The following is a 15,577-nucleotide window of genomic DNA, read 5'->3' as shown; positions in this document are numbered from 1 at the left end:
GTGTTGCGTAATGTCGGCATGCTGTACGGCCGCGGCCCAGTTGTCACACTCCGCGCCAAACTGGACCTGCTAACTAGCCATATGGTAATTGCCGTTGTTATGCTCTTCGCAGATTGTTTCTCTTTCTTGTTTGTTGACGTGGCATAAACAATTCAACTTTTACATTGACAATGATACTTTTACTTATATACAATATTATTTTGAAACTTAAATTGCCGTTTCTATTTAATCATAATCGAAGGTCAAAGGGCATTGTATAAAAGACATTATTTCTGAAGTCCTGATAAATATGAAAAGGAAAGGAAGCGGTTGACCATAAAATCGATAACATCTTAAATATTAAGTGTTGACGAATCGGAGTGAGCGGTAATCGCGGCTCATTATGACCAATAACCCCCGTTTCAATGTTAACGTCAAACCCGTTCGGAATGGCGGCCGTCCCCCCTTATCGGTGGGTCGCGGCGGCCCCACGCGCGTCCGCCAGGTGCGACGGAGCACCCTCTGCCTCCGCAGATGTCGGCCTCCGCTGCGGGACCGTTGACCCGGCTCGCGTGATGCCAGCGCCGCGCCTCGCCTGACCTCACATTGTCTGCCGCGCTCCAGGTCTTACAGAGGACACGATACTGATATCGCACATTATCATTACTCAAATAGATGCATGTATATTTAATGGAAATAAACTCGACTTGACTTCATACCGATCAATATTATTATCCTGTTGTCGTAGGTTAGGATCGTAGCATTTCATAAACACTCTTGGTGCTAGATCAATTTTGAGTACATTTAAAAATAAGACAATGCCCTTATTGACATTCACGACGTGAACATTTTTAAGCTTCTTCTCGTTCGTGCAATTTCTTATGGGCTCATCTTACGGATGAGTGAGTAATGGACATGAACTTGTAAAGATTCCCGACCGGTGTGCGCGGTGCTCGGTGTGCCCAGACATTGTGCAGAGGGGTAGCGGGGCGGTGGGTTTTTGACCCGCCGGTCCTATCTGCATAATAAAGGTCGTTGTGACACCTGCCAGTACCGCCCGAGGACCCAACTTTTCTTGGCAATGATTACAAGTCGTGTAGCACAATATTAACAATATTTCTTAATTATCTTTTTAACTCACCTTTCTAATGCTATTAAATTGATCGGTAATCCTGACTTCCAAACATCGATTACTTTCTAAAGTATATTATACATCATAATCCGAAAAATTGTCGTTAGTCTTTTCCGGTTAGCACCTTACGCGGCTGGAGGCGCGCCAAATCCAGTTTTAGAGCGATCTCGAGGTCTCCGTGCGAATCCGCGAACACCGATGAGTTCGATAAGATTACACTTATCTCTGTATCGCGTACACGAGGATCGACAGTCCCCTACTATGGTACCGGCCGCGCAGCGTCGCGCCGCTGTCGTGATAATACCACACTTGTTGATAAATAAGCTAAGGTGACACGTAAATTTGGAATTCATTCACTTTAATCTTATGAAGAGTTTTACATTTATTTAAGCATACAGTCGCATTTAAACAACCAGTGTCTTCAATGTCTTATATTTGTTCAGAGAAATTTTGATGTTTCACTGAATTGTACATATTTATTGCTATGTCTGTGTAACACCGAGTCGTATGCTAACGAGCAGGCCGTAGAGCACGTTTGGCCAATTATTGTTGTCGTCCTTACTCTGTTGCGTATGTAACGTAAGCTGAGCTTACACATCTTGTCACTGCTACTTCACTAGTCTGTCAGTTGTTGGCCATCAATCCAGGAATATGTAGTCATGCCTAAAGTAAAAACACGACCTTAATTATCAAAGCACAATCTATGAATTCACAATGTGACTATGTACCATCTAACTCTACCTACTTGTACAAACCTTATTTGTGGTATGTAGTTTATAATCTGTTGAATCGTTGAGTTATCTTAGTAGGTTTTAGTAAATGTATTTTTTTTTTATTGCAGACGGAGCTGTATGGCATAAAATGGCGTAAGCTGGTATGGCAGCGAGAGTGCGGCGGGGGCGGGGGCAAAGGAGAGGAGGGCGCGGCGCCGCTAGGCGATCCCGTGATCAGCAGCTACGCGCGCTGCCTGGCTGGCGACATCCTGTGCGTGTGGCGGCGCGTGCCCTCGCAACAGTCGCCCGATCTGTACGACATGCCCGTCCCGCCGCCTCTCTCGCTGCGCGCCGCCAAGGAGCTCTGGATCTTCTGGTACGGCGAGGAGCCCGACCTCAGCGGTCTCGTCGCGCCAGAGCTCATCGCCAGCCGTAAGTATTCAACATTTACAAATATATCTGTTATACTATAAGCGACGTTTTCAATATCTATTACAAATTACAAATATTATAAAGACAAACAATGACCTTGGCCAACTTATTTCATAGTTCAATCTCAAATTAATCCGGATATTGTAGCCGACCTCAAAACTATACACAAAATAACTAATGTTGACGAGTTTATAATTATTATAGGTCTGATTAATTAGCAAAAAAGCAATTTAGAAAACACACTACAAAATTAAATCATATTTCAATAAATTTCGACAGTCAATTAACGGAAGCTTTTAAAAGCTTCTGACGGAAGTGTTTAAAAGCTTAACTTAAACACGGCGCTCGCTTACAACAGTTGTAAGAATATAATCCATGTTCTGGCGCGATAACAGATTAATATCACAAGATAGCTTGTTAACCGCTCCTCGGGATGTATCATCGCTAACAATTAGGATAAAGATTAAGATCATGCCGACTCATCTCACAATGGTTCAAGACTAGAGTATGAGAATGAAAGAAAGATAGTGCTAATTTGTCAAACGAAAGAGGCTATCAGAGAGTAAATATTGCGAAATTTACTGGTAATCTTAATAAGCTTATTTAATTCCATTTAACTTTTTTAATTGAAATGAAATGAAGTATTCGTAGTATAAAAGAATTGAATGGTATTACGCGATAGTTGAACAATTTAAAGTATTTTATTAGCCGGTGTTAGAGAAACAATGCTCCGCGTGTTTGCGTCCGCGAACAATGCCGCTTACATCGGACGTGCATATTATTACATTTGACCGATGTAAGATGAAACAAGTAACGGATTACTTGACGATAATCACGTCGCCTCGTGTTCGATAATTAATTATTATATTTAAATGCTTACGTTGCGTTTGTTTACCAAGGTTTATCGCAATTAAAAAAATATTATTTAGTATTAGGTGTAATTGGTTCTTAAATCTTTTACATAATACATAAATACGATTTAAAATATATTGAAAGTTTTAACAATTGACTTGTTGTTCATCTGGTGCATGTGGGCGAGAGGTCGATGATCTTGCGAGATTTTTTTCTACGGCGCAAATATTTACATGAACATAGGCATGAACCTATGATACATGGATATGCTATTGACATTATCTTACAAACGTTATCAAGTTCACTATAACTATAAAACATAGAGAAAGTAAATCATTTAATTTTCTTTTTTGTATCAAACCAGTTAGGTGACATTTTCTTCCGCAGTAGACTTGTGTAAATATTGATTAGTTCGACTCAAGCAGCATTCTTCATGTCTTTGATCTGTCCTATGAGCATATTTGTATCGAAGAGGAAATACATAATGTAAACATGTAACACATCTTTTAAAAGAATTAAGTCTTTAGGAATATATTATATAATAAGTATTTTTATTATTGATGTTAGGTTACATATATATATGTTCCATACAGCAACAGTTACAATCATTGTTTGTCCGGCCCACGCACCTGTTCGCCAATAACGTCTTTATTTCTAACACGATATCTCTAACAAGTGGTCGAGCAGCCGCGACAGATGTTTGCCACAGTAGCGGCGATGAGACAAAAGTTTCAAGAAGGCGCGTTATATCCGACGAAGGCTTTCAAAGAATGATCGCGTCTGGAATCTAACAGGTGGCCGGAATGGACGAGAGGTGGACGCGACTGCGGATTGTACTTTATTTGTTCGCCCACCTCAGCGCTTTTCTTTATCCGCTTCGATAAATGTTATTGTTATGGTATGGAAAAAGATGTGCGAAATCTGAGATTTTTTGTCGCTTTGTTCGTTTGTTTCCTCTTATCAAAGTAAATGAACGATACCTTTGTTCTTATCTGCACATCTTTCAAAATCAAGTATTAATAACAAGCAAATGTTTCATATTTTAGAGCAATTTAAATTTATAATAAAATATCATTTACTTTTGGTTATATTAAATTTTAATGATGACGTAAAATGTAAACAGTTCCGGAGCTGTGCTGGAGTCGTAACGTAGCCGTCCCGGTGCGGTTATTACAAGACCTCGCAACGGCGCGCTTGCAACATTTAGGCAACGCGATACCTGCACAATTCACCTGTTTTAACTAAACTAGAAACTCACAACGACATGTTGCCTAATACCTATACCTTTTATCTTAATCGCTCTTAGACACGAAGCAACAAAATCCGCTACGTTCGAATAATGCCTTTATTCCAATGTCCGGCAAAAAATTCAAGTTAATTGCAACAGGCAGCATAAAAATTTAAACATTATTAGGTACAGTCACATATCTTGCACATCATTTTCAATGCAATTTTGTTTAAGTGGAAGAATAAATCTATTCCAAAGAAGACAATTTGTGATGAATAATACCCGTGACTAAGTATTTGTAATTGTATAGGATTCATTGTGTATGTAGCAAACTTTTCCTCTTGCTACGTGTTGTGAAGCGCCCCGTGCCCCGTGCCCCGTGCCCCGAGCCTCGTGTGCCGTGTGCCGCGTTGTGCGCTCGTGTCGGGCAAGTTCACGCGAGTGCCGCCGACGACCGAAATAGAACGTGACATAAATCTGCATAAACGGTCTTATTTCGGTACTCGACGATTGTCGACTGTTTCTGTTTAATTTCTGTTGCCACTTTGTTAATTTTATTGTATTAAAAACATTAAAATAAACACCTTTCAGTCTACCTCCGTAAAGTGTAAGTGTTATGTACTTCTGCGTTTTCTTTGAAATGTGAAACATAACATTCTATTCTTCTAGTCTACAATTTGATTGGAACGTAACCCTCGATAATCCTTTACTTTAGTATTCAGACCATAGTGACTGCGTAATGTCGCATCTCTAGGCTAGGAAGAGTCTGTTATCTCGGAGCGGTCGTGACCGCGGTCGCATCAATTGTTTCAACCTTGCGCTCTCATTTAGAGTTGGCCACAGACACCCGTAGAGATAAAGCACGTCTCATAATCAACGATTACGGAATACTAACTCGTAGAGATAACAACTGACTTTAAACGAGATAACGTATTAGGTAAGACGTAACTCGTAGCGTCTCTTATTGATTAGTTAATTTTAGCGCCTTTAATATGCTTTGATAAAAATCGGAATGATTACAAACGTTTTACTTTAAAACATGACTACTGCTTATTTTATCTAAATTGATTACTTTTTAAATTATTACAATTATTTTATGTACTTCATTTAATGATTCATTTTATTGTATTTATTTGTAGTATTTTAATCTTCTAGAAGAATATAGAAGTGACAATACTTCTTCTTCTTTATTATAAAATGTGACTTTTAAAGTAAATAAGCTGATTAATGGTTTACTAAATCTGGAGACGTTTATATCTTTAGAATACTGGCCGAAGAAACGCAGCTCTGCCAAATCGTTACATCGATTACTTTATTGCCTCCATAATAAAGTGTTTCATCTCAATGAAGTATATCCAGGATTCACTTGAAGTAATATTTAAAGCTATAAGTTAATTACAATTTCCAGATTAACTTATCATACTTATAAATTCAAATCTAATTTTGCAGCAAGAAAAAAGGTAATTGTATTACATTGCAAAAGACAGAAATTCAAAAGCAATGTGACTTGTAGCTTATAACTTGAAGTTATAATAATATAATAGATAAATGGGTAACGTCTAGACGTGAGGGTGTCTCGCAATATATATTCTGTTTAAAATCAACGACACGATATATGTTCCCATTCCCTTGAATTGTAGTCGTCGTCCGCTCGTATTGCTGCCAGCCGCGTAATTACATCGGTGGCTTGTTTACGATAAGTATACGTATACAAAAAAAACTCGTATTACATTTGGGCTAAGAGGCGTGGATGACATTGATCACCCAGACAACCGAACGCTCTCGAATAAAGCTTGCATGCTCGTAATTGAGAAAGAAAATCTTTACTAAAATTCCGGTTCGGCAATATACGAGATTGTCTCGGATCTGTATGTTACATTCTGTAAAGTTGTAGCTAAGAGAGTATGACCCGTTTAGGATAAAGACACGCCATTGTGAGCATTATTCCCATTGTTTAGAGTCGAATGTGGCGCGTAGGGGTGTAGGGTCAGTTGGCGACGTGCGTGCTGCATTCGATCGAAGGTCTCCGCTGCCACCGACTGCGGGCGGAAATAAACGAACGGTCTGCAATTTCCCGTCGCTCGCGAATCAACTAGCGTACAAGTTCCGGTAGTGCCTTGTTTATTTACCTACTAAGAAGTAATTTTATCGTGTGAAACATAGTAACCAACGATAAATACTTAATTCTTAAATTTTCAGATAATTCTTATAAAAAAATATAAAGTACACATATTCAACGATTAAATCAACACTATAAAGTAAATGAAGAAAATATTAAGAGAAAATTGAGGAAACAATCTTTTTAACCTGGGAAATATTATAAATGTAACGTCGGTTACAATTTGCGTGGTGTCCTGGCTCGAGGCGGCTACGTGAGCTCATTTGCGCTGAGATGAACGTCTGCCCCGGCCGCAGCGACCGGCCTTAATCCGTTTTACGGTTCCCCTACTACTGCGAAATGATAGACGAGTGCTTAATCTATACTTGTAAATTTGTTTTTACGCCAATTCTGTTTGTGGTTAAGTTATTATTGTATTAAAAGTACTTTGTCAGTCACGATTTGTAGTAATATTTTTCATTGCTATCTCTTATCCTTGCTAAATAACGCATCTTACGACCGTAACCTCAATTGATGTATGTAAATGTGTTAGGGAAAATAGTACGTTACATAGATTGACGTCACGATTCGTATATACCCATATTCCTTTTCGGTTTTTATTATCGCGCAACGCAACAATTGCACAGTCATCTCTGTGCGGATCAAATTAATAGCGTACAAATATGTTGTTCATTGAGCGAGCTGCGAGCCGCGGGTCGAGTGTGGGTGTGATTCATTGTGGCTCACCCACACAAACCGAATCGAATCAACGTCACAGCTCACAGGGTTCATATGCAAATATAATCTTAAAAATCTTACTTTCAGTACTTAATATTGTTATTGTTTTATGTTGTCGATGTTAGTATCACATGTGTCTTCGTAAAAATTTATATATCTACAACGTTATGCGGAGGCATATATTTTGTGGAAAAATACAAAGGTACTCCGCCTCAGCAGTGCGCATTTCCCGGCTTTGTGGTGTTCACAAAGGCACTCGATACGTAGCGCCGGTGGAGTACGTGCAAGCGATTACTGACAAGATGTTGGTCTCGGTATGGCACGAGGGCGGGGGTGGCGGCTCCCCACGGCCGCCATGCGCCCCGACTCGGGACCCGTCGCCTGTCGCGTTCATAATTATATTACTGCCGCGACGGTACACCGATTTACCTATTATCTGCTTGAATATATAGTGAAAAGTGGCCAAATTAACCCCACCCTGGTGTTCGTTTGTTTATTAATTGAAATAAGTTCATTCTGTCACTGGACCAATTATCATTTATAACCATCAAAGATACCTTTCTCTACCGTAAACTTTGCATTTTTATTTAAGTAATTCTTTTTACTGTAAATATTCTTGCTTGAAAGCGCCAAAATCTGTAGGTATTAAAAGCTTAAATGTAAACATATTAATTTATCAGTGTTCAGACACAAATAAATCTTTATAAAGCATACATCTGTATATAGTATACGCAAGTAATCATTCCTCTTGCAACCCCTTCATGTTATTCACTTTTCTTTGCCATTTTAAAACCTCTTAAAAATTTTCGGCTTTAAAATCGTACTTCACAGTAGGTACTGAATCTCAGATCTCCTAATATTGAACAAGTGACAATGTTAAGACGATTATTTCTCAAAGTGCTTTAATTCACCATGTTCTGAATAAAATGCACCACTGGAAATTGTCCCTGGTCATCTACCATAGGCCATACCTTGTTCTTAATTCAAACATAGAGAATAAAGGGGTTGTATATATGTATGTTCAATGGTTTGCACTTAGCTACGCTTATTCCCGTCCTTCCCACGGGCGATCGCGAGACGGGTACAAGTTGATAACGACCCCACGTCACCCGATATCAACTCTAACCCCCGCAACCCCGCCCGCCCTGCGGAGGTGTTTGATGCAAACGCCCACTTAATTAGTTTAATCATTCGTGGAAATGTCTACCTGATGTTTTGCGCTGTTAGAGCGCTAGTTACCTATGCCCTATGTAGCTTTTATAAATAAAAAATAGCATGTAGCAAAGAGTTTCAAAAAATACATATTATAAGTAAAAGATCTGGTTACATTATGTGTGTTAATCTATAATTTTGTGTGTTTTCATCGACGTAAATGTTAGTTAATACTCGTATTGCCGATGTATAATTCACAAAGGCAATAAATCCAGTCTGTACAGTCATAAACATTAAACTAATTGAAGTTGTAAATGTAACTTGTAATGTTATAAAACGCAACATATCAGATAACGATGCTAACAACGCATTGACTACATTTAAGGAAAGATAACTAGGAATGCAACCATTCAACGGCGAGTAGTTTCCACCGCGCTACCGTGGCCGCATAGTAATTAGTTTATTAATGTGTTACAATGTCGTGAGCGACGCTACTAATCAATTATTCAATACGATTGTTTTCTACAGTTCATAAGTTACATCTCGATTACACGAATACTATTTGAATTATGTATGTTATGAACTTATTTATATGATATCATCTCGCCCGTAAACATGTTCAGAATGTTGTAATGTTTTTTTGCAAATAATTGTTATTTCCAAGTAATCACTTGATGAAAGCGGAATAGCGACATCGACAATTTGCTATGCCTGCTGTATCTCATTATATGATGGGCTTGTAACAGTATGACAGTGCAGGCGCGCATTGCCGTCCGCGTGATGACGTAGCTCCTACGTAGCGGCGGTGTAGCACCCGCCCAGCGCAGCTACGCCGCCCGCCCTCGCCCTCACCTTAGCGGCGCGCTCACTTACACTAATATCCACCACCCTGCAGTAAAAATGCTCTCAAAGGTTTATTGTTCCCTTACAACCCGACTTTCCTGTGCTCGAAAAATATGTATTCTTATTGGTCTGAATTATTTAAAATTATTTGTATTTTGGTTATACTGATTTGACATCATCGAACGTAGATTTTTTTAAATTACAAATGAATTAATTATTATGCGAAATTACGTCAATTTCGGGTATAATTTAACGGTAAATAAATAAATAAAGAGTCCGTGCAGAGTTTTCTAAAGAATTTATTCCACAGTGTTAAACATCTTTTTAACATATCGGACTGTCGTATCAACACGATAGGTTTGGGCCGCAGAGCCTCGTAGATCCTCAAAGCTTTTCAAATTAATTTATATACTTTTTAAACGTATACAAGTGCAGATTCATAAGCTCAAAACTATTTGAATATCGATTGAATGTTGTAATAACCCATATGTAAAGGAACGCTCGATGGTTTACTGAACCCACTTTATTAACGAGCCGGGCTCGAAGCTGCGCGCGCTCTGTGAATTTAACAAGCACCAGTTTATACGTCAATCGCCGCTTCGTCCGTGCTTTTTTGTTCGAGTGTAGCTCCCAGTGCAATGACTATTTTCACTTAAGCTGCAGCATTTTAATTTTCGTTTTTAATCATGGATTATAAGTAGCTACTGGCATGCTTGTTGTTAGTTCTTATTTTAACTAAGTTCTGTAGGACGTTCGTATGCGTGTATGAAACTAATAGCACTGTTACAACAAATAATTCATATATTTAAGTAGTCAGGAGCATAGACAGTGATTGTATCTGCGTATGCTAATGTCCGTGGGTGGTGTGCATGTAGTGTGTCGCGGAGACGGGCGCGGGCGCGGAGGCGGGCGCGAGTATCGATTTCCCCGAGGACTCCGGGCAAGGGGTCGGGGCGGGCACCACACTGCCCGTTCCACTTCCCACCGCCGCCACGTGTCGAATACTTTTCAAGGACATACGATTAAAAGAGTGAAGTAGTGTTGCCTTTGTCTTGTTCCGATTTCAAGGGCATTTGTAACGGTTATCATCATGTTAAAACTGAGCACTATGGTAAAATCTAAAAATTTACCTAAAGGAAATATTTGAAAAATGTTTTGTCATTTCATGAAATTGTTAGCAATGAGGTTGGATATAGATAGCGTTGAAACGAAATTGTGTTCAGCCTCGCAAAACATAAAAACATCAATATTATAATTAATTACTATATTTTAATAATAATTTGTACATTTAATTATTGAATAGTACTACTGCATTCAACCATTATAATAGTTATAATGATCACTTAGCATTTATAAGTAAGTCAAATAGATGTACAGTAAAGTTTGTCGATGTTCCACAACAGTAAACACGATGCGGCTACAGTTGTATGGGCGGGCGTCGATTGCGGCGCGCGATAAATTAGGTGTGAAGACGGCGCGCCGGTAAGTGGCACCGCCGGCTCCGACAGCGATGCGGCACAGGCACGGAGCGGGCCCGGTACGCCGCTGATCGATACCCCGCTCACCCCCGCCGGCAGCCGGCAAACGCCCCGCTACATAGACATACGATGACAATCTCTATACCTCTATTCTCAGACACTGACTTGAAGATAAGTCGTCTTTATAACTTTAAATTTTACAACACTATTTTGACATGACTTTGTATGAATATGCTAAAATTTCATGTGTCGGGCATATTAAGTGTAGTTACAATGACAATTAAAAAAGTACTAACCTCTTTCCTGCGAACCGATAATTCTGACTAGTCACTTATCTCGTGTTTGACTTTAAAAGAAACAGCCGCGGCAAGTTTATCTACGGAGATTAAAGTATTGACGCACATGCTTTTAAACTTTACATCTGTCTGTAAAACGCTCGTGCTACCCTCATTTGTCCGTTATTGATACGTCGTCCTAGACGAGTCAGGCGAAGTTCACGCGAAAAATACAAAGCTACTGTTGTTACTGATGTTTTCTCGGTTAAATGTTAAAATCCTCAATTAGGTGAAACAAACTCCTTTTGGTAAGCCAGTAAGTAATAAACAACAGTTAAAAGACCACCACTAAACAGATGCAAACGCCTCTCTTATATTTGTTTTAAAGAAATAAACAGAGCTGACACATCATACGTCTTGCCCGCTGCTATCTTTGAACGGGTGCCAAATGTAAGGATTTCATTCACTAGTCCGATTCACATTCGCAAGCAAAAAAACTTTCTATTATTCTATTAAAGTTAACTAAATAATACTTTACGTTCTTTGCATATTTGGACAAAGCTCAGACTAAATACATTGAATTTGTGAATCCGTACAAATTTTGTTGACATGGGAGTGGATACGGCTTCTAGCGACCCCTTATCGATATCCACGCAACATACCTGTCCAACTACCTATGACCGATGACAAACAATCGTTTGAAAGGATATGTCAGTCGACGCTCCCCCAAGTCATTCCACAAGGAAACCGGAATGCGTGTCTAGACGAGGACAGGCCGTGTCGCTGAGATTCCTAATCACGGAGCCGCGCGGAGAGTGCGGCGGCGACGCGGGGCGGGGGGACGCGCTCACAATGCCACATACTGCGCCTCTCATTATGCTGATTACTGCCATCCTTGATGTTCAACGGAATAGAAGTGTTTTCTATGCTGCAATGATAAAAAGGCACCAGAATACATCAAAGGGTAGTGAAGTAAAATTTTTCTTTACATAACAATTGGGCGTATAATGTGTCGAATTAGGTCGATAATTGTCTATTTGCAGCTAAACGACCGTGAACGTGACATTTAATAAGTAATCTAGACTGACTACTCTGACAACTAATTATAAATATTACCTTATTGTTTGCTGTTTTATTGCCGCTGCTATGTTACAGTGACTATTACGGTACTTTAACAACTATGACTTCATTAAAAGGAATATGCAAAACAGATAATTTTGCGTGAGTTAATTATGACTGTATTTCTGTTCTTTTGCAACGAATGCCCTGTTCTGCTTTAGAACCAGTTTCCAAAGGTCTCATTAGTTAAGTATTTTTATCCTAATTGCTAAACTAGAATATGTATTTGCAACTATCGTCTTAGTATGAATTAAAATGCAAAATTTACGAACGATGCTAAACATTGAAAAGTAATATTAGGTTTTACTTTATGATCAACGAAGTGGCCAACGACAGGTTTGTGTGTCCGCGGTGAGCGCGACACCTGATCCCCAGCGGTCAGGGCACATGTCCCCGCACCAGCTCGTGTCGCACAAGGACATGCATGGGGTTAGCGGACGCCCTCTCCGGCTCGGCACAACACACTATCCAATTGCGAGCCATGTCTCAGCTCTCGCCGAATACCTACAGTCTTAGCAAATCGACCGGTTCAAATTCTTGGTATTCTCGAATTCCGAGACCGATATAAATTGCCGACGAACGGACACGGTGTGCGAGCGCCGGCTGTCCGAATTCCTCGCGACGAGCCTTTCTATAGTAGACCCTGGACCGGACACAAAACTTTTTTGTACACGTAACGATAATGTTTAACGTTTTACAAACGTATTAATAGCTTTTGTTATTGTGCAGACATAAAATAAAATTTAATGGATTATAAATGTCGTGTATTTGGTTGTAGAGATAAAATTTATATGTGACAATGTCGTTTTTAATAACTATTTTGTAAAATTTACAAACTAGGGTGTCATTACGTTGTTAACTTTTTCACTATAGATATATAAAAGAACATAGTATTAAATTCAGTCGCTAAGCTGAGTTGTATAATGGTAGTGATTATCGGCTCGCGGGCCGGCACACCGAGTTAGTTGTGCAGGCAGGTTGGTGGCGCGGGCCAGATGTGCCGCGCGGCGGGCCGCAGTCGTTGACCCCCGTCCTGCGACCCGCGTCCTGCGCCCCTGTGTCCGGCGACCGTTCCCGATTCCTTCCCTGTATCATCACACGTGATACATCTACATAGGATACAGCTTATGTCTGCACTACCAAATATTATTTCTTATAACACACAAAAAATAAGCACTTTACCTCCTTATCCGCCGTAAACTATTACAGTCACGATCCACCGCTGGAAATTGCTCTAGGTAATTAATTCTTTAAACCGACGCGTTTCACGTAAACTCGAGCGCGCTTGTGTTTTGACGGCGCTATCTTGTTCAAACATTATCTCACTGGCGGCGCAACGACGATCTTTGTGACGTGGCGAGATAAGAGATGCGGCCGCCTTGTCCTGCCAGCCTGGCTATGGGGCTCTACAGGCGAACGGGACAGGCAAATAGCTGCACATTATCGTCCTCACAATATTTGATGACACTTCTTAATTGATTTTCTTAATTCCGACATATTAATATTTTAGAAAATATTAAACTCTATTACGTAATGTATTAAAACCACTCATATGACAGTTTTAAAAAAAATACTTTTAACTTTTATATCGGGATTTAAAAAGCAGAGGAAGGCGATTATGTGTGTGATCACTTGTTGGTGTTTACTAAAGCATTGTACGACCACGAAGGCGAAAATGTAGAAAAAATATGTGCAATGGATTGTTCCTCTTACTCTATTCAACAGCTACGTGCATAGAAATCGCCGACAGAACAATGCATTGCGAACTGTGTGATGAAGCGTTCGCAACGAAATGCAACGCTACATTAGGCGCCTAGGCTTTTGTTAGCTGCGGATTTCTATGTGTAATTAGGAATATGTGATAAATAAAAATCTGGTCTGCATATAATAGAAAATAGGACTAGAGAAGTTTTGTACTAGAATATTTTGGCTATTCGATACAGATTATGCGTTAAAATTATCTTCAGTGTCCTTACTAAGCTTCGTATTTAATTTTAGCAAAATATATACAGTTGATATGTTTGAGGAAAATAAGTTATTATTTTAATAGTGATAAGTTATTTAGTAATATGACTACAATACATAAACCTATTCATGTATGTTTTCGATATATTTACAAATGTTGAAAATGAAAAACAAATTATTCTATTAATGAAATCGCAAGCCATATATTTTATCGCACGTAATTTTTTAAAAGGTCATTGTTGGTGTAAGACGTTTGCCATTCCAAAAGTCCAAATTTGGAAATAGTCCATTCATTCATTCGGTCGTTGTAAGTGATAAGTTACTTAATAGCAACTGCGACTTCACCATAAAAGTAAGGGAGAAAAATGTATGTTTGTATGTCGTACGATAAGCGAACGTGTTAATGATATAATGTTACACATGGACAAATAAATCACATCTGTATGTGGACAGACCGTTAGCTGATTGATAGAACGGCGTAGAGCAATGTGCTTCAACCTTTATTTCTAAGGAGGTGGTTTCTTGTTTATTTTTAATAGTGTAAGTTTTAATTAGATTATTAACACTAATATTTAACACTTGAGTATCTATGTTTGCAGTTTTTTTTCGTATCACAAAGTTTTTATGAATCTTACATAAGTTAGTAAAATAAAATTTAACTACATAGAGAAGTTAAAAAAATATTAATGGACATTACCACGAGTTGTTCACTTTAAATAATTTACAGTAACAAGCAATTCACACAAACAATGTAGATAAGCTAGTTGAATGAGTGCAGCTTGTGTAGCGCAACAGTATGTTAACTGGGCTTACGTACTATCGCGAGTACTCGACTACATAATGCCACCGCGCCGCGTTAAGCCACGGCTAATGATGCAGCGGCCTCGGAGTCACCGCGCCGCGCCGCTACGTCACGTGCGAGGACCATTGCGCGCCGGAGAGCGGTGCCACGGCGCCGGTGCGGGTCGCCGCCGTCGATGTACCGCAACCCTCGAGATCTAAGTGGATCTGCGCCGAGGCCGTGGGAAAGTAGTGCCGCAGCGCAGAAGCCGCCCGCCGCGCTCATAACGGTGAAGCTGGAATGTTCCAACATCGCGACGAGGAACTACGCAATAAACCACGTTTCATGAACATACAACTACCGCCGAATCACTTTATTACACTTGTCTGGTAATAAAACATTCTTATAGAGTCAGTGACGTTGCGGTGAAAGTGGTTGAGCTGTAGACTTGTATGGATGTAAACTACTGCCATTTGTAGATAGTACAATTTTTTAAATATAAATTACATTTTCCAATAATTCAACATCTAGTATATTGTACGTAACAACCTCATATTGCGATCGCGCACTCGCACCTTAAGCGCTGCACTAGCGAGCCCCCGCGGGGTTGTTGAACGTGCACTCGCACCGTTTTATTAATAAGTCCGCGTGACGCGGCATCGACAGAGAGCGCGCGACGCAACGCCCACCGACAACATCAACACCGCTGGCGCATGTAAATCTAAACAAAAATACAAAGCGATCTTGCACTTTGTATCGATCGGGAGATAAATGAGATTTATAATCTTTCAA

The 15,577-nt window shown here is 39.7% G+C and overlaps 1 protein-coding gene across 1 annotated transcript in view; it reads left to right on the top strand.

Annotated features, from left to right (window-relative positions):
* Positions 1-15,577, top strand: part of skd (mediator complex subunit skuld) — a 54,208-nt gene that overhangs the window by 15,866 nt on the left and 22,765 nt on the right. The window contains exon 2 of the mRNA XM_013324909.1: positions 1,953-2,256. Coding sequence (XP_013180363.1) covers positions 1,953-2,256 — 304 coding nt within the window. The remainder of the gene's footprint in view (positions 1-1,952; positions 2,257-15,577) is intronic.

Source organism: Papilio xuthus, unplaced genomic scaffold (assembly GCF_000836235.2).
Source record: "Papilio xuthus unplaced genomic scaffold, Pxut_1.1 DF824888.1, whole genome shotgun sequence".
NCBI classification, from domain to species: domain Eukaryota; kingdom Metazoa; phylum Arthropoda; class Insecta; order Lepidoptera; family Papilionidae; genus Papilio; species Papilio xuthus.
This window is presented reverse-complemented; position numbering and strand designations above follow the sequence as displayed.